Source organism: Mastigoproctus giganteus, chromosome 8 (genome assembly GCF_048544385.1).
Source record: "Mastigoproctus giganteus isolate SK-2022 chromosome 8, ASM4854438v1, whole genome shotgun sequence".
Classification (NCBI taxonomy): domain Eukaryota; kingdom Metazoa; phylum Arthropoda; class Arachnida; order Uropygi; family Thelyphonidae; genus Mastigoproctus; species Mastigoproctus giganteus.
The window spans coordinates 161,226,660-161,246,908 of record NC_143582.1 but is presented as its reverse complement, the minus strand read 5'-3'; the positions used below and the strand labels follow the sequence as shown (position 1 = coordinate 161,246,908).

Sequence of the window (20,249 nt, the reverse complement as noted above, 5' to 3'; positions counted from 1 at the left end):
CCATAATACACCTAAAAACTTTTAACTGAGAAGTTTCAAATGTGTGACAATCTAGTTTTCTGAATGGTACATATACTTTATATGCAATGTGCATTCAAATTATATGGTCTCCAGATTTTTTTCCCCTCATAAAATAATTGAAGTATACACGTGGGACTGCTAATTAGTTCTGAATGTTTATAATACTTAAATGGTGTCCTTCACACATCAAAAAGACAATGTCAACTTGTAGGAAGCACTACTCACACGAGATGCTGCAGTGAACGGATCTTTCTTTTCGATTGTCAAAATGGATAAGACGTAGGTTCCACTCTTCAATCCAGAAATGAAACAGTCTGTCCAATGGAAGCACACTGATTCACCTCTGCCCAAAATAGTTCCAATGTTGTTGCAAGTGCAGAGAAAATGATGTTTGCTGTTTCTTGGGATGTGGATAGAATTATCCTTACACAAAATTTGTGCCCAGGTGTACTAAGGTGACAGGAAACTAATGAAGAAGTTCTGAAGAAAATGTTTCTCCCAGTGCTTCAGAAAAAAATGCCCACATGGACTGAATCACGTTTGTTTCCATCAGACAATGCTTCACATTTTGTTCTGGAAATGTGCAAAATTTTTAAAAAAACAAGAACATTGAGTTATTCCACATCCTCTATTCTGGCCTGACCTTGCATTTAGTGATTTCTGTTTGTTTTCAATGATGAAGGATGCGCTTCGTGGCAGAAGATTTTCTAGCTGACAAGCAGCTTCTACTGCCATTTACCAGTGGGCTGAACATATCTCCAAAGAAACCTTTGCTGCCATCTTCATAACTTGGAAGAACAGGTGTGAAAAATGTCTGCAGCTTCCGGGAGACTATGTTGAAAAGTGAGGCAAGTGTCACCTCTGTATCTTTTATACTTTATGAGAAATAAATTTGGAGACCTTATAATTTGAATGCATCTTATATATCATTATCCAACTTTATTCTTCCTTGTTGATGGGAAGCAGAAATTGAATAACGTTCTCCATAGCTCAGTTACATTTAATACAGTACACACTGCCTGTTTGACTTGCCAAACAGGCAGTGTGATTAAAAAGACAAATATAACTGTAATAAACACCTGAGAAAAGTTTGCTACGATTGTTCAGTAGCCATTAAAAAATATATATTCTGCAGATTTTTCATTTCTAGTGCAGTTCATAGATTATTACAGTCCAGGTATGATTTCCTCTTTCAGTTTAGAAAGAAATAAAGGTTAATAAAGAAAATTTAATTTATCAAAAACTAAAAAAACTAATATCAGTGAAGATTTATTTTTCAAGGAAAATTAATAAATATACAGGATAGAAATTTCTCTAATTCATGTTGCCTGTAGAGTTGAAAGTCTACGCATATGATCCGAAACAACATCCTCTTGTCAGTAGATTAGTAGAGGCTGCCTTAAAAAAAAAAAGAAGCTGCCTCACAATTATTAAAGAGCAAAGAGAGAGAAATCAGAGACAATACATCACAACTATCAAAACACATTGGTGGGTGACTAACTGATCCTATGCACTAGGTGCAACATTTATGGCAAACTTTACATTGTTTTATACATAAGGTAAAAAAGAAAAAAAGTTAATGTAATTCTATCAGTGTTGTGGTGATTTGTGCATTGATATGATCCAGTGAAGTGTTTGACCTCCAAATATTTATGGACTTGGAGTAGAAGCTGTATAACTTTATAAATAAATTTGGTAAATTGTAGACTTAGTTTTGTGGCCAGCTAACTTTATATCATGAGTTCCTAAGACCAAAGCATGTTTCCTAACAGCACTATCGTCTGGCTCCAAACAGAATTCTTAGATATCAAGTTGCCATTTTTGGAAGTATTAAGTTAACTTTAACTTAAATATTAGTGTATCTCTGTATCACCAAAGATAAAGAAATAGATGTTTTGCAGCATCAGTTGTGTTGATATCAGTGTTAAAACCCACTAGAAGATGATATGGAAGAAGAAAGAATTGGTGTGCAGTAGTCCTTTGAGAATAGCTAAGTACACAAGGAATCTTGAAATATAACAAATTATCCCAAATCATGCTTGGCATTTTAACAATTTCTTGGCAGTGCTTAGGGTGAGAGGTTATTCAGTCAGGTTAAAAAAAAAAAAAAAAAAAAAAAGCAAAAACATGCTTCAGATTTTCCCTTTCTAGTGATGCCTTAGAAGCTCTTGACAGCTCAGTCTAGATAGCAGGGCCATATTTATAAACAACAATTTGATTCAACATTTCTGAAGAGGGCAAAGTCTGCGATAGTATACTTCTTGAAGCAGTCATAATCATTAGTTGTGTAACAAACAGAAAATTCCTAGTTAAGTTAATATTTGAAAGCATACTGTACTGATGAACAATACTGTGGCTGTATTTTAATATAAAATGTGTATGTTGTTAGTGAAATTTAAATTCAGTCTGGATTTTAAAAATCTCCTGCTTGAAGTTATTCTATATGCAGATGTATCAGCGTTTTGTGCAGTACCCTGTATGTGGTGTTTGTAAGAATGAGGATTCCGAATCATTTACAATGTTGTCTGCCTCAGCGGTATCTCATGGAATTGGAACTTGAGCCCACTCCAGGGCTCAAGTTCCAATTCTGCATTTTATATAAAATGTGCTACTCAATTTTTGAAATTGGAAAGAAATAGTTTTAAATTATGCACATTGTTATTCCATTTTTTATTTTAACATTGTAATGGATATACTATGAATAATATATGTTTTAAAATTGCAAACTTATATTTTTAATAATAAATGTACATTTTATTTACAACTTTAAATGAGTTGTTTTCTTTGTGGGTTTCTTTATGTTATCCATAAAGGTTGCTACAGTGACTCTCTATACCACATTAAGATCATAGATCTCTTTTGGGAATTAAATTTTTGTTTTTTTCAAACTCTAATAGAGTTTGCAAGTGATCAAGGCTAACTCTAGTAAGGTGCTCTAACCTATTGCTAAATTATCATCTGTGGACCTTGGAGGTCTCTTGCTGCCTTTACATGCTTCTGTGCATCTTTCTGACTTCTGCTCCCTATTGCCCATCTACAATTCCAAGGTTTTTTGCATCATTCCTTGTGCTATCTTTCCATCTCTTCCTGGGCCTTCCCTTAGGCTTTCTCTCATCAAGATTCTCTTTGATATTCTGTTCCCTGGCATGCAGGATACATGGCCAGCCCACTGGAGTCTGTTGCTTTTGGTATAGTTTATTGTCAGAATCTGGTGTGTTTATGAATTTCTGTATTTTTTCTGATTCTCTGTCCCATAGCTGTTTGCTGCACATTCAGAATTCCGAGATCGCCTCAGATCCAAATCAGTATCAGAGACAATTATAGATTAATACCAGCATTAATAAAAAAAGTGCAGATTTTTTTCAATTTGGAAAAAAAGAAAAAGATAATGAAGACAAAAGAAAAAATTACAAATACTAATAAAATGATCCTTGCCAGCTAACAAAATGATAGTAAACTTTATTAGTTAAAACCTCCATAAATGTTTATTTAATTGAGAAACAAGAAGAGAATGAGACTCAGTATAAGGAAGGTAAGCTTAAAAATTGCAATTGCATCATTTTTTAACTCAGGCACTCAAGGCTGCATAATGGCAAAATCTTATAGGTGCCAGTGCAAAATTCAATTTCTATCCCCCCCCACCACCCCAGGATCAATATTGAAAAACATCAAAATTGAAAATTTATCATTCCTCCACTAAAGGATAATCTTCGCAACATAATGAGTGTTTATGCCCCATTGAGTGATAACAACAAATGCATGCCTCTACAGCCTATTGAAAAAATACAAGACAAAGGATATTTTTAATCTTCATTAGACAGGTATATTTCATAATTTGCTGCAATGCAGAGATGGCAGTAAAAACTGAACCAGCTTGTGATTAGAAAATTTTCCAAGTCAAGACATTTCAAAGTAGTTAACCAACTTCCATGCATATATGAAGCAATAAAAGTTGTTTGGCTTGCAATCAAAATTTTTCAGCATTGATTACTGAGAGTGGATAGAAGAATGGCTTCAGAAAAAGGGAACATTTTTATTACTGTTCATCATTGTATAGCACAATCTACTGAGACACAAATGCCAAAGAACATACATTCCAGTACCACTAATTTTATGCAGAAACTGGATTAAGGCATTATTTATCAAGAAAGCATGTAAAACCTGTATGATAAGGTATATGATCCTCAACATGGAAGGAGGGAATAATCTGAAGCCTGGGAATATCTTTGACACTATTCATAATGTTATTTCTAGAGGTGGTATTGCATAAATGGCTTAGTGAAGTAACAGCTTTATATTGCATCAACAACTTGGATGAGAATATCATTGGAAAACAAATGAATGTGGTGGAAAGTTTGGGACTTTGAAAAAACATTTGTATTTTGTTGAAGAATTTGAGAAGTTTGTTAAGGTGGATGATGCTAATGTTGCTACTGCAGCAATGTTAACATTAGAAGAGTTACTGATCACAAAGTAAAATGAAGTTTTTGTTGTTGTGTGATGAAAGTTAAAATCTGTGCTGTGCTGTACTTAAGAATGAAGTTGGATTCTTTTAAATTATTTTATTAGATTTAATTGGTTTCGTGTTTATTTTAATTTTAATACTGTGAATCCATGTTTGCTAGTTTGTAATACTAATTATATATTTTCATTTATATTGTTTATTTTTGCTTCTTATAAATAAATAAAAAAAAAAAAAAATATATATATATATATATATATATATATATATATATAAATATGTTTATATTTATATATATAAGCTTAAACTAATATTAATAGATACCGGAGGGCTTTGCCCCTTCGCTGCACTTGCTTCTTTTAATAAAATACTTACAGAAGCTTTCGACACTGTGTGTGTCTCTTCTTTTAGCTGTAATGTATTTTTGAATACATAAATACGTTACATGTGGAAATCAAGAATGGTACTGTGTGGCCATTATAAAGTGCATGCACAAGGTTTATCTGGCATGATTATGCTAAAACAGAAGGTTGTTTTACAACAGCAAAGCAAGCTTCTCTTACATATTTTAGTATTTATTATGTATTATCACGTAACCTGCATCCTTCTTCTCCCATTGGCTGAATAAATATCACTGGGGGGAAATTATTTTAATGTATAGAAAGATGTGCCATTGAAAATGGTCAAGTTTTGATGGACCTTGTTATTATAAATCTCGTTGCAAAACACAAAGCTTTAGGTCCCCTGAAAATTGAGATTCTACTGAAGTAATAAGCAAAATTTTTCAGGAGCTTAAAATAGTGTTCATGTAACAGGATACTACTGTTTCAAACACAATAAGTTCTATTTGGAATAATTGTAATTAAAAGATTAATTTTATTAGTCTGTTAATTAGAGACTAAATTATTTCAATATTTCTGCTAACAACTTTGTTAACTTAACTATAAATAATTAAAGAATAAATATGATTATAACATTTATTTCTGTAGCTATCAATTTAATCCTGCTTGCTTTCGAGAAGCTGTTGTGGTACAGATACTTCTGAAAGCCCTTACGAATCTCCCTCATACAGATTTTGTACTGTGTAAATGTTTAATTGATCAAGCACATGTATCCTTTGATAATAGAATATTTGTGAATATGTGGAGATTAGTATTAGCCATGTAGTACAAGGAAGCCACAGGCTTTTGCTGCACCAGCTAAAAAAAAAAAAAATAATAAATAAAATAAACCCATGTATTTCCCTACTCAACTAGATAAATATCTGACTTTTGAATTTCTTCAAGCATAATATTACATGTTGGTTAAAGAAAACTTCTGTAATCTAGTCCAAATCTCTTTTCCCCATTATGGTCCCCCATTAATTTCAGAAACATTCTGAATTTTTCCTTGTTAGGTATTGTTATCAAATACCTGTAGGACTGTATAAAGCATGATGATTGTGCTTTGATTAACATTAGGGACTTTAATGAATAACTTTAATGGACATATACAGGGTGATTCACTACCAGTGCGACACACTTGCAGGAGGTATAGGGGGCACAAAGACGAATCGGAATCACATAGCATCGCAGGGTCTGAAATGCCTTCGTCATGCAGTAGAGGACGTTGAACGGGAGGTTTCGTGAACAGCGATCCCACTGGAAATCAGCATTTGCGAACCGTTTCTGTTGAAGAAACCAAGTAGCAAAAGTCCTCCGGAGCGGATAATCCGCAGGCTCCAATGATTGGACATGTTGCAGATGGTATGAACTCATTTGGTTTGTTGACAGTATCTATCCTCCATACAGTGGATTGGAAAATATCCAATCGTTGGCCTATCGCTCGAGTACTCGTACTCGGATTGCCTTCTCCAAGATGTAGGACATTCTCCTCATTGTCTGGCGTCCTCGTTGTTCGCTCTCGATTGATGGTACCCCTCATGAAACAACCAGTCTCACATAGCCTTCTGTACACACGTGCGAAAATCGTATGATGAGGAGCACGCCTGTGCGGGAAACGTTCCTGGTACAAGCACAGAGCGGCGCGCCTGTTACAGTCCGCAGCTCCATACGCGAGGTGCATGTCGACCAGTTCAACGTTTGAATATTCGTCCATCCTACTGCCTCGGGAACCAGTTCGCAAATGCTGACTTCCAGTGGGATCGCTGTTCACGCGACGTCCCGTTCAACGTCCTCTACCGCATGACGAAGGCATTTCGGACCCTGCAATGCTATGTGATTCCGATTCGTCTTTGTTCCCCCTACACCTCCTGCAAGTTTGTCGCACTGGTAGTGAATCGCCCTGTATACCTAGTTAAATCTATGAGGTATGCATAGGTTAAGTTCATGGTAGAGATTTTTTTAAAATATATATACAAAATACCTACAGTCTGGGTCTTTTTCAGAGGTCAACCACCCAGATTGAAAGGAAAAAATACAATGATAAGGGGTGCTCTCTTTCTGTGATAATGTTTCAATTTTATGAATTTTTTTTGATATGTTATAAAATGTATGCATTATCGTGTATCCAACTGAGAATTAATGAACTAAAATCCAAAATCAAAAATTTAACAAGCTTAACTTGTGTTAAAAATTTAACTTGTGATTTAACAACTCGTAGCTTGTGTTAAATCACAAGCTATGAGTTGACTTACCATGTCCACCCTAAAAACCATGTGTGGGCCTCGTTATATATGAAAGGAGATTCAGTGTAAGCAACCTCATGTAAGAATAGTATAAATTTTCTGTTTATACTCCGGGACGACCAAACGGTCAGAGGAGTTCACAAGATAGACAGAATATAAGAAACAGTACCGTATTTAGCAGTCACAGGCTTGAACCCCAGTCACTCAAGGCATGTGTACTTATGCACTCGTGCGCCTGACCACTAGGCTATGGCGGCCTTAAACAGAGGTTTGAACTGACAAGAAAGAAAAGGACTGCTTTTAGCATTACCCCGCTTCTATCATAACCGTTATCATAACAAAGGCTTGAAGAGTGAAGACCCCATATTGGACATGACAAGATGTCTGTTGCTGTGCATTAATATAGGCCATTATGTGAAATATTAATTTCAGGCATAATGAAACAGTGATAGCAAAGTGTCGAAAATTTCTAATGAAGCAGGAAAGAAAGAACTAGAACCTTATAAAGGCAATGAGATAGTAGTAGGTTTAGAAACAGTTTTTTCCTCCATCCTTGATAAATCTAATAATTTTGAAAAATGAAAATGAAGAGTATGTATAGTATAGCTGAAAGTGGGAGCTAAGATATTAGATAATGTTCAGCTAAGCCCATTCTGTAGAAGGACATTGATCTGAAGTTGCAAATTATGTGTGAACTCAACTATAGTGAATTTATGTATCATCTTAAATGATTTTCATTATCTTTATATTACCAAAGTTAATGAAAAAACAGAAATTTACAAATATATAGAAAACAGGAGTTAACAGAACATAAAACAAAGGACAGCACAAATTAAGTAGATACTAGAACTAAAGACTATAGCTATTTCAGCTGATAAGATTTAATGAAACATAAAACTTCAGAGTAAAAAAAAAAAACGAATAAGACATAGAACAGAGAAGGTATGGTTATACTTTTAAACTATAAAAATGAATGAAGGAAAGTGAAATAACCTAAAAAAGCAGTAGCCCAGATTGTAGAGCATACAATGACAGGCATTTTGTATATTATTTTGTCTATATTTTTTTAACAGTCTCTAAAATGAATTTACTTATGTATACTCCATAGATTTATTAACTAAGGTATGTCTATCAGTTATTCACTACTCTTCGTTAATGCTAACACATTTAGTCTAACATAAGATACTACGTACTTTACACTAATACTGTAATTTAGTGTACAGTATCATAATACTGCAGGATGGAAGCCTCCTCAACAATTCATGCATAATACTGTACACTAATACCATAGTGATTTTCACTATGGTATGGTATTAGTGTACAGTATTGCTACAGCAATGGAACTGGACCATAAATCCATATAATAAATATAAAAACTAATTAGTTAATCTTTATTGTATCATCATGAATCCATATAATCTACACCTATATCATAGGATGGCACTGACTTGATAAACTATACTTTTTTTGTAAACAGAACCAGTTTATGGTAGCTACAGTATAAGTGCACGCTGAAAAACATCATTGTGAAGGATGAGCTGCTAAATTAACAAAGGAATAAAAACAGTTTTTCTAAGTTGCTCTCCACAGGATTAAGGTCAGTTGCAATTGTTACACCAGTTCAGAGTTCTTTGCTACAGTATAATCTATTTTGTGCCATTTTATCTGAGCCAATGTCTTTAAATTAATTAATTTAAAGTTGGTTTATATTAAATCTCATCTAGCAGTGTTATGGTGACAAAACATAAATGGACAGAACTAAACTGGAATAAGTCTCTTTACCTACTTATCTACAATACTGAAAAACCAAGAAAAAAAAAAACATGAAGTGTGTGACATTGCAGTAATGATAAAAAAACAGGAAACGAATTCATGGTGCAAAACACAAGGAGCTTGAAACAAAACTTTTAAAGTGGTACCAATAAATGCGTGCATCTAATTTGCCAATATCGGGTCGAATTTTGCAAGGAAATGCAAATTATCTAGATCAGCAACATGGAAATGGTGTCTTAAAATGCAGCAGTGGCTGGCTCCAAAGATTTAAAGACAGGAATAACTTGGTTTCACAAAATGTTTGCGGCGAGTCTGGATTAGTCGACAAAGAAAGAGCTACAGACTGGTTGTGTTCTGTATGGTCCATTCTTGAAAAATATGAGGCAAAGGATATTTTTAATCTTGATGAGACAAGTTAATTTTATAATTTGCTGTTCAAGGAGAGTCTTGTCATGGTGGAAAAATTAAGTAAACAAAGGCTCACTCTTCTGTTATGCTGCAGTTCAGATGGCAGTACAAAACTATGCCCACTTGTGATGGGTAAGTTTTCCAAGCTAGGATGTTTTATAAAGAATCTAACCAACTTCTTTGTGATTGACACTATAGAAGTGCTTGGCTTATGGTCAAAATTTTTCAGTCTTGGTTATCAAAAGTGGACAGAAGAATGGCTTCAGAAAAAAAAAAGTAATGTTTTGATGATTCTAGATCATTGTACAGCACATTCTGCTGAGGCACTTAAGTTTACAGATATATGACTGTTGTTTTTACCTCCCAATACCACCGGTTTTATGCAGCCACTGGATCAGGACATTATTTATAGCCTCAAGAGAACAATTCGGCTGCAAATTGGAATGTTATCCGTAATCTTGTCATTGCTTGGAATAGTATTGCATCAAGTGTAATAATCAACTTCTTCAGAAAGAGTGGCTTTGGAGAGAATATCATCAAAAAACATGGTCCAGCAGATGAATGTAATAGCAACATTGAGGAATGGGGGAATTTGAAGGAGTATATGGATTTTGTTAGCGAATTTGAAGTTTTTGAAGGTGGATGATGAAGTTGCTACCACAGCAATGCCAACACCAGAAGAGGTGCTGAGCACCAAGCAAAACGAGATGGTCTTGTTAAGTGACAACAACAATAAGAAGCGTGCGCGCACACACACACACACACACACACACACACACACACACACACACACACACACACACACACACACACAGCCATGAATTGAGTATAATAGAGAATGTGTTGTAGTTAAAAATGCATATAGGACAAAAACTGCAAACAACACCAGATTCTTTCTTTAAATTGGATTAATTTATTAAAACATTAATGGGTTTGTATGTTTCCTTTTATATTAAGATTGTAGTTCTTTTTACTGTGATACTAAAATATTCTATATATCAAAATATATACTGTACAATATTTTCATTTCCGTTAATTGCTTTTTCTCTTAGTTTATCTTACAAATAAATTGTGGAGATATTGTGTCCACAAATTATATTGTGGAGATATACTTCATAACTGTTTTGTCATCATTACATCACTTGGGTACCCACCCGCCCACCGAAGAAGGGCTAAATAGCCCTGAAACAGTGCCGTCTGGGTGGTGGTGGTATCCACTGAAAATAAGTAACAACAGTCTTCTCCTTCAGGTGAAGCATTACTTATTTGAAGTAGTGCAATGTCATGGCAACTCGCCGTGAAGGTAGTAGTAGCAGTGGCATTTGATGCAAGAAAGCAAGTGTATGAGCTTATGCAGCATCAGCCAAAAAAAAAAAAAAAAAAATTACACCATTCCCTCCAAATGCCTATCCAGTTCCTCCTTAAATTTATTCAACCTATCAACTTCCACAACGACAGATGGAAGTTTGTTCCAGCAATTAACCACCAGCTAGCTAAAGGCAAATTTCCGCACATCTAATCTACATCTGTCTTTTCTTAATTTGAATTTATGCCCCCTTAGGTTCATAATCTGAACAAGTGGAAGGATCCCATCAGAATTCAGTGTGCTCAACCCATTCAAGGCCTTATACACTTCAATCAGATCACTGCACAGGTGCCTAGTCTCCAGCCACTGCAATTTGCAGAACTTAAACCTCTCTGGTAAGAGGATCCCTTCATTCCCCTCACCAATCTTGTTGCCCTTCTCTGTACACGCTCAAGTAAATCTACATCCTTCCTAAAATGAGGCCTCCAGACCTGTACGCAGTACTCAAGGCGTGGCCTGACCATTGCCTTATACAGAGGGATAATCACCTCCTTTTCTCTGCTAGCAAAATTCCTATATATCATTGACAAAACCCCATGACCTGCCCTGGCGGCCTGTCTGCATTGCTCAGAAAACTTTATATCTGACTGCACAATTACTCGCAGGTCTTTTTCATTTTGTACCACCTTAAGTGTAGTATCACACAGTTGGTACGTTTCTCTGGGGTTACTTCTACCCATATGCAGTACTTTGCATTTGTCAAGGTTAAACTTCAGTTACCACTTCTTAGCCCATCTGCCCAAATTATCTAGATCCTGTTGCAGTAGCACACTGCCATTACTGTCATTAACAACCCTGCCAACCTTTGTATCATTTGCAAACTTCGACATTAAACCTGATATACCTTCATCAATATCATTGATAAATATACAAAACAACAGTGGACCTAACACCGAACCCTGTGGGACTCCACTAATAACATTAGTCCAAGAAGAGCAGCACCCATTGATTACCACCCTCTGTCTTCTCGCACTTAACCATCCTTTTATCCATTGTAGCAACTTACCCTTAATACCATTCTGCTCCAATTTGTACAATAGTCTTCCATGCGCAACAGTGTCAAAAGCTTTCCTGAAATCCAAATATATGATATCAAAATTATTTTTTGCATCCAGTTCCTTTGTAACCACATCATAATATCCTATCAAATTTGTCAGACAAGACTTTCCCTTAACGAACCCATGCTGTGTCTGAATTATTGCTGCAGTCTTGTCTAGATGATCCTGCAATGCATCTTTAACCAGTGACTCCATTATTTTACCTGGAACAGAATTTAAACTAACTGGTCTGTAATTACTCGTGTCACCCTTCGATCCCCCCTTTATGAATTGGGGATACGTTTGCACATCTTCAATCCGTGGGAACCTCTCCTGAGTCCAAGGATGCTCTCATAATTATGGCTAAGGGTTTGCTTAGTTGCTTTGCCGCCTTCTTTAATATAACTGGATAGATCCCATCCACCCCAGGTGCTTTTCTTATGTTTAACTTCAATTTCTCCTCCACTTTGCTTTCAGTTATTACAAAATCATTAAGTATCCTGCTACAATTTGATAACCTTCTGCCATTTTCAAACCTTAATAATTCCTCATGTGTGAATGTAGATGCAAAATACTCATTCAGTTTGTTTGCTATCTGAGCAGGATCATCAACAGTCGATCATCGATGTCAAGTGGACAATCAAATTCATCCCTTTCCTTTTAGAGTTTATATAAGTAAAGAAATCCTTGCTGTTTTTCTTAGTATCTTTTGCCAAGGATTTCTCGTAATCTGCCTTCGCCTGCCTAACCTCCTTTGTCACCTGATTACAGACTAGCTTATATCTGCCATAGGCTTCTGAGTCGCTTGATAATTTATATGCATCCCATGCATTTTCTTCTCTATTACGAGTCTCATTAGTTCATTAGATAACCATTTAGGCCTAAATCTTGAACAATATTTCTTAATAGGTATGAAACTTTTAGTAGCTTCCACGATTAATTCCTTGAATGCTTCCCACTTAGAATTTACTGTTGGTAACATCGTCAGTTTATCCCACTGTACAGAATTTAAAAACTGTCAGAGACCACTGTACTCACCTTTACGGAAGCAAAAACCCTTTCCTTTACCCCTGATGGTAATTAAATCTTTAAGTAAATCCCACATCAGTACACTGTGATCACTGCCACCTAGTGGTTCCTTTATCTGCAAATTCTTAATACACGAATGATCACTACTGATAACCAGATCAAGAGTATTGCTTTCTCTGGTTGCCTCTTGAACATGCTGCTGCAGAAAACAATCATCCAATAAATCCACAAAAGTCTGACTAGTGTGTGAGTGACCAACCCACAAGTTCCAGTCAATATCTGGGAAGTTAAAATCCCCCATTATAAGACATTCCGATTTACTAGCCCACTCTTATTTCTCTGTACAATTGTTCATTGTACTCATTCAAGTCATTAGGCCTATAACACACTCCTATTCACAATATGAGATGTAACTTAAAGGATGCCACTATTGCAAATTTGCTAATCTATAATTGGCTGTGTATAAATGATGCAAGTGCACTAAGATATACATAGTCTTGCAAATAAAATAAAATCTTCAAAAAAATGTGTTATTCCTATTACTGTATTGCTAGACAGGGCTTTTGTTTTTATTATTTTTTATTTTAAATTAATTTATTTTTGATATTATTATTTATTATTCTTAGATTTATAGTATGTACCAATAAAAAAAAAATGCGGTAAACATTTTGACACTTAGGGGGACCTTGTTTTGTGTCAAAGTTTCAGTCATTGGAACTTCATATTAACAAAATTCGCTGTAATTTTATGTCAATTTTTTAAATTTGATTTTGTTTAATGGATGCTGAGATAGTTTTCCAGACATAAAAGAAGAGCAACAACAATAGGATCAAATGGAAGGTGACAATATAGAAGGAATTAGAGGACTGATACATTTGTGCTCAGACAGGTAGTAAGCACAAATGTATTGGTGGTCTTTCAGATGCAATACAAAATAAATTTTCTGCACTAAATTGAGGACATTGCAGAACATAATCAAAGAAAATGCAACAGACCTTACTGAATGTTTAAAATGAAATCAGTGTTATAAGTTTATGGTTATATTTTTAATATAGTATAATACTGTTCTGAGGCTGTCACAGACATTCAGATATGACAAGCTTGTCTTGCTACTTGGGAGTCTAAAACACAGGTGGGACTGATATTAATGTGAGTAAGTGAATTGAATTTTGGCAAAGTCCTGTTGTTCTGTGACAGCCAAATCTTCTGCTTGCACTTTCATGATGATTGAAATGTTAATAACCCAGAGTATAACCCCTGTGTGCAAGTCCTGAAATATGGCACCTGGTATACTGCAGGTAGCTATCCAGGTGTGAACCAAAGTAAATAGGTGTCCCAGTGTGTCATCCACACGAATGTGGTGTGGATGCCACACTGGGACACCTGTTTACTTTGGCCATTCCTGTGTTACCATGCATATTAGGTGGTAGATACTCACGTCACCTGGCACAATACCACCACTTTGTTTGTTGGAGGCTTGAATTGGTGGAACCCATGTTTAGTATCCAGAGGAAAGCTCCCACTACCATCCTATCTCTTCCATTATGCAGTATGGTTGATGTCTTTTGAAGTTGATGGACATCATGGAGAGATCCAATCTTCCTTTCATTTTGAGGGTACAGCTTTAAAACGGAGTCCACTAGACTGAACCTATTGGTAACTCTAGGAGGCTTCTGGATCAGCTAGTGTAGAGGTCTGCACAGGCCTGGGCTTGGCTCGGCTCAGGTACAAATAAACATAATGAATTGTCATTTTAAACTTTTCTGACTTTTCCGGGCTATTTCTTAAACACACACATATATATATATATATATATATTTAATCTTTTTTTAATTTATTTAAATTCCTAAAGGTTTTGTAGACTTTGCCAATGTCTCTGAAATTCAAAACATGCAGAATTTTTAATGAGAGAGAGAGAGAGAGAGAGAGAGAGAGAGAGAGAGTTGTGAATTAAATTTAGATAGTTATGATTGATTTTAAGTTTAATTTTTCAGTTGAGTTTGAGTCTTAATATTGACTCATCTTAGTAGATATATAAATGAAAGTTACATTTTCTTAACTTAATTGACAGTTTGAAAATAATACAATTAAAACAATAATGTACCTTCATGACTTGCTGGAAATGTGTCAGTTTAAAAAATTTTGGGTAAGTACTAAATTAGATTTTATATATATATATATTCTGATAATATTCTTATCAGAACAATAATATAAAGTTGAAAACAAAATTCCAAATATGCTTTTAACAGCATATTTAGATTTTTTTTTTTTCAACTTTGTCATCAAAAATGGTACCTTTTAACAGGTACCATTTTTGATGACAAACCATTTTACATAATTTTTCTTTGTTATATGGCACTTTTAATAAGGGATTATGAAGTTTATATTTTTAGCCTATATCTGAATTCTGCTAGATTATGGGGGGGGGAAAAATATATGGCATACATTTTACTTTAGTTTTTATATATATATATATATATATATAAAATATCAATGTGGATACACCATAGATAATTCTTAAGAAAAAATTGCAATAGTAATGTAGGAGGCATCATTTCCTCTGTATCTCATGTTGTGTGTGATTATCTTCGCAACTGGGTCGTCATCTCTCTCTCTCTCTCTCTCTCTCTCTCTCTCTCTCTCTCTCTCTCTCTCTCTCTCTCTCTGTGTGTGTGTGTGTGTACTTTGAAAGACACCCTGATTTTAGGAAGGTAGGTGGGTCACTGACTGCATGTTGATTGATTGCGCAGAGAGAGAGAGAGAGAGAGAGAGAGAGAGAGATGGAACATACATTACATTGTCTTGCATGTTGTTCAGTATCATTGTTGACTCTGAGTCTGATGGATGTTATTGTTATATCACTTCATTTGCATTCTTCTTTATACATATATATGTACATAAGTTAACATATTTTATATTTGTAATTATGGGTTCTAAAGAATTGAAAAGTGGAGTGAAAAGAAAACGCATTACTTTAACTATCATTAACAAGCTCAAAGTGATAGAACAACTTGAAAATGGTGTTCCTGGAGGAGAAAAAAAATTGCTGAAGAATTTGGTATTGGCCAACAGACTGTCGGATATTAAAGAACAAAAAGAATTTATAAAGGCATTTGCTTTAAAATTTGATGTAGGAGTGATAAAAGCAGTGTATCAAAGAAAAATCAAAATTAACACAACCACTATAAAAATAGTAACAGAACTAAAATATCTTGGAATGGTCTTTGATTCAAAATTAATTTTTTACCTCCATTTGATCTACTTGGCGAAGAAATTATGCAGGTATGATTTCCAGGATCAGTCGAGCAGACTGGTGACTCAAAAGAAAGACCCTGGCAATCATATACCGTGCAATGTTCCTACCTGTTATGACCTATGGAGCCGGTGCGTAGTTCATCCGCTCGGCCATAGTAAGAAATAGGAATAAATTAGATTCGATACAAAGGACAATACTTCTCACTATTACCAGAGCATGTCTACAGTAAGCACACCTGCACTACAGTTGCTGGCCGGAGCTCTCCCACTTTACCTGGAAGTAACCAAAAGAGGCTTATATTATAGATTTAAAAAGGGCATGCCCACAGAATTTCTGAGGATAGCCCTTGATACACCCAACACCTTCAATGATGAAAGAAAAAGAATAGCCACAAAGCTCCATGAGCTATGGCAAACAAAGTGGGAGCAGGAAACCAGAGGTCTGGTTACCAAACGGTTTCTGCCACGGGTGTCAATGGTTAGCCCAAAGCCACCTAAGTGGTACGCCCCTGGACTTTTTACAACATTTATATTGACAGGTCACGGCTCCCTAAAGGTAAAACTAACCTCCTTGGGGCTGATTGATACCCAAACTGCACCTGTGGCAAAAGTGAAGACTGGGCACACATTCTATATGAATGTATAATGTGTGACATCCCCATAACAGAGCTAATAGCACAGATTGGCCCCCTTCCCATGGGAAAAGAACATCTGTTCATCATAGAAGAGGAAAATTATAAAGCTTTTACATCATTCACACAGAAGGTATTCGAAATGCGCAGAACAATCCAAAGAACGGCAATTCAGCCCCTCCAGCAATTAAACAATAATGAATAGTTAAAATTGCCCAAGTTTCCCACCACGCCCAGACGATGACTTAAAAATTGTCAGGATAGCAGTATTCTGCACCCTGACATGACAAAACTCCCCAAGACTACCTTGCCATGTGTAGGAACCTGGGGCCCCACACCATGTAGGGAAGGAAGATGTACAGGCAGCCAGGGAAGCAGATTAGCTGAAAAATATCAGTAAGCTAGTAGCAAAGGGATGCAATGTAGAATGAAAGAAGAATGAATGAATGAGAATGAAATAGGCTGGGCACTGAGTGAACTAGGAATTATGGTAAAAGGGAATAAATGGCAGTTTTGGTGAAAGAGAGAGAGTGAATGGGAATGAGTGGAAGAGCAAATGTAATTGGCCGAAAGAATACAAAGTTAAAAATAACTTACATTACTTTATATATACTGTACTAACAAACATTTACTAACCACATAAACATTATCACTGCATTCTCCCCTGGCCTGCAAAAAAAAAAAACTTGTGGCTAGGCCTGCACCACAACTGAAGAATAACAGTAAGTTGAGGTGCCCAGGGAGTGCAGTGCAGAAAGTAAGAGTCGAATAAATGAGATGAGAGCTAGAAGAATGAATAAAAGTGTAAGCGTGTGAGAAAAAGAACACAAACCATAAATGCTACAGTTATGTACACTAACCCTAATTTTAATTAGTATATAAATTTACACTAAACATCATTGCATCCCAGCTTGGTGTGTGTGAGAAAAAGATGAATGAGTTGAGTGAAAAAAAATAAATAAATAAAAAAAAAATATATATATTATATATATATATATATATATATATATAAAAAACTTGGGGGGAAAAAAAAGAATGCAAGTAGAGTGAGAATGCAGATTATGAATGATGTAAATGTGTGTCTCTCCCACCCCTTTGCCTGGTGGGTTCCCCACTGCCAGCTAACATATCCCACCCCCGGAGTGGGATGGGCAACTTGACCATCGTACCGGATTTGACACTGCTTGGACATGAGACCGACGAAGACATTCTGCGGATTTGCTGCCAACACACCATTGGTGATCTGAACTGGGTACACTAACCCAGTTCCCTTTAAAACCCCATCTCCAGGCAGGGGATGGAGGAGACAGGTCTCTGTCTCCTCTCCTCTCCTCCCTGCCTCCCCCCCCCCACACACACACTTTGCCTGGTGGGCTCATCTCCACTGACCTCTTTGAGGATGCCTACTCTATCGTCCCTATTCTTCTATCTGTTTTCCTCCTAGTCTTCAGTCTTCCCCCTCTCACTAAACTGACCGAGTACACCCCTTAACAATGCCGCCAAATTCTAATCAATGTCTAAATTCTACCGGTTTCATGTAAATCTCTAAGACAACTAACAGTATTATCTTTCATCTAGCGTATAGCCTCACACGTCTAAATTTAATAATCTAAATTTAATAACATCAAAATTTTGCCCAACCTATTAGGCCTTTAACACATCTCTTTAGCATTCAACCCCAACCAGTGATTTCCTGACAGCAATCCCATTAAGCATTAATGTCAAATTAGTCACTGAAATCCCAGGAAACTAGGTGGCAGGACCTGCCAGAGCAATTTGTTGTGATACTGGATACACCTGGCTAGCCTCCATGTGGCGAGGTATGGGCAACGTCGGGCCCCACTAGGGGCCTGGCGGCCAATACGCCGGACAAACAATGGGCACAACATATCACATTGCACAGACATGGCCCACACACTTTCAAGTCTCTGGCTTGACAGTGTACTGCCGTCTGACACAAACATACTTTGTATCAAATAGACAGACATTAAAAAAGCCAAAAGAAGTGTTGCTGAAAGAAACTGTATTTAAGTGGTATTCACAGCAACGATCAAGTGGCATTGGCATACGTGGTGTAGAGCTAATGGCAGCAGCAGAAAAGTTTGTAAAGCATTTGAAATTGCACAATTTTACTTGCACTGCAGGATGGCTGTGGCGATATAGATAAAGGCACTATCACTAATAGAAAAATTTTTGGTGAACCCCTAAGTGGCAATGTTGAAGGTGTTGAGCCATTTAGAAAAAAATTAAATGAAATAATAATGCCATCAGATCTTTGTTATTCTCAAATATACAATGTAATGAATTAAAGTAATGGGACTGTTTTGGTGTGGTCAACCAGAAAATACACAAGCCTCATAAGCCATCAACACCAGGTTGGAAAAGGAGCAAGGAAAAGTTTTCAATACTTCTTTGTGCCAGTGCAGATGGAAGTCATAGGCTAAAGTCTGTTGTGGGTGGCAATGCTAAGAATCAAAGGGCTTTAAAAGACTGTATACCCATATTGCCTGTTGTCTGCAACAACTCTTAAAATGCTTGGTTCACACAAAAAATTACAAAGAATTGGTTCCATAACCACTTCGTATCCGAAATCAAGATGTACTAGAAAGAAGTGTTGTAATTTTCATATTACCCGATTAAAGCACTTCTAATCCTTGAAAATGCCCCTGCACATTCCGATGTTGAAAATGTTCAGTAGGGATGGTAAAATGAAGTGCTTGGCTTTGCTGCCAAACACAACTACCTTAATGCAGCCTATGGACAAATGCATCTTTATGGCCTGTAAGAGGCTCTATAAGTGCAGTGCAAGTTCCTTGATGGAAGGCAGAATGGATGAAGACAACCACACAAGAGAATAATGCTGAAAAATATCAAATCATACAATATCAAGTCTGCTATCTTCAACTGGACCAATGCATTGAGACTAAAAAGAAAACTTTAGTGAATAGCTTTGAAAAACTCTTGCAAAATGTGGATGGTGATATTGACTTTAAGGGATTAGAGGACTTCCAGATTGTGTTGAGGGCAGCTGGAGAAACTGAAATGACTCAAGAAAATATCCAACATTGGCTTGAACTGTAAGGAGATCCTGGATTTCAGCTTCTGACAGGAAGAAATTGCAGCACATCTTATTAAGAATTCTGCTGTGGAAGAAGAATCCGATAATGAACTAGATGAAGTACAAGCATCTACAATTAAGAAGAAACTTCTTAGCTCTGCAAGAGATGGCATTGATGTAGTAATCAATTATGTGGACTCTTCAACAAATAAAAAATTGCAGGAGTATTATGAACACCTAAGAACTGTGAGGGAGATCCTAATTAAAGAACAGCAGCAGGTCTGTTCAGACAAAACTTAACCTGCATTATTACATTTAAAAACAAGTACAACTTCTGATAAATGTATTGTCTTTTTATAGTTTTTAAATAAAGGCTCTACAGTGATATTTTATTATTTATTTTCAATAGCAATCATTAAATTTTCCATTTATTTGTGTTCTAAGTTTTTTTTTCTTTTATGGCTATCTTTTGCTTCACTAATCCAAATTATTGCTTAATCTGGGTGACCTCCCCCACCCAATTAATCTGGGCTCATCATCATCAGCCATTTTCAATCCACTGCAGGATGAAGGCCTCTCCAG

General features: G+C 36.0%; 1 protein-coding gene across 1 annotated transcript in view; it reads left to right on the top strand.

The window, feature by feature from the left end:
- The window catches only part of eIF3k (eukaryotic translation initiation factor 3 subunit k), a 72,584-nt gene that overhangs the window by 19,222 nt on the left and 33,113 nt on the right, over positions 1-20,249 (top strand). The window contains exons 3-4 of the mRNA XM_090379855.1: positions 5,473-5,593; positions 14,794-14,868. Of these exons, the coding sequence (XP_090235981.1) occupies positions 5,473-5,593; positions 14,794-14,868 (196 nt within the window). The remainder of the gene's footprint in view (positions 1-5,472; positions 5,594-14,793; positions 14,869-20,249) is intronic.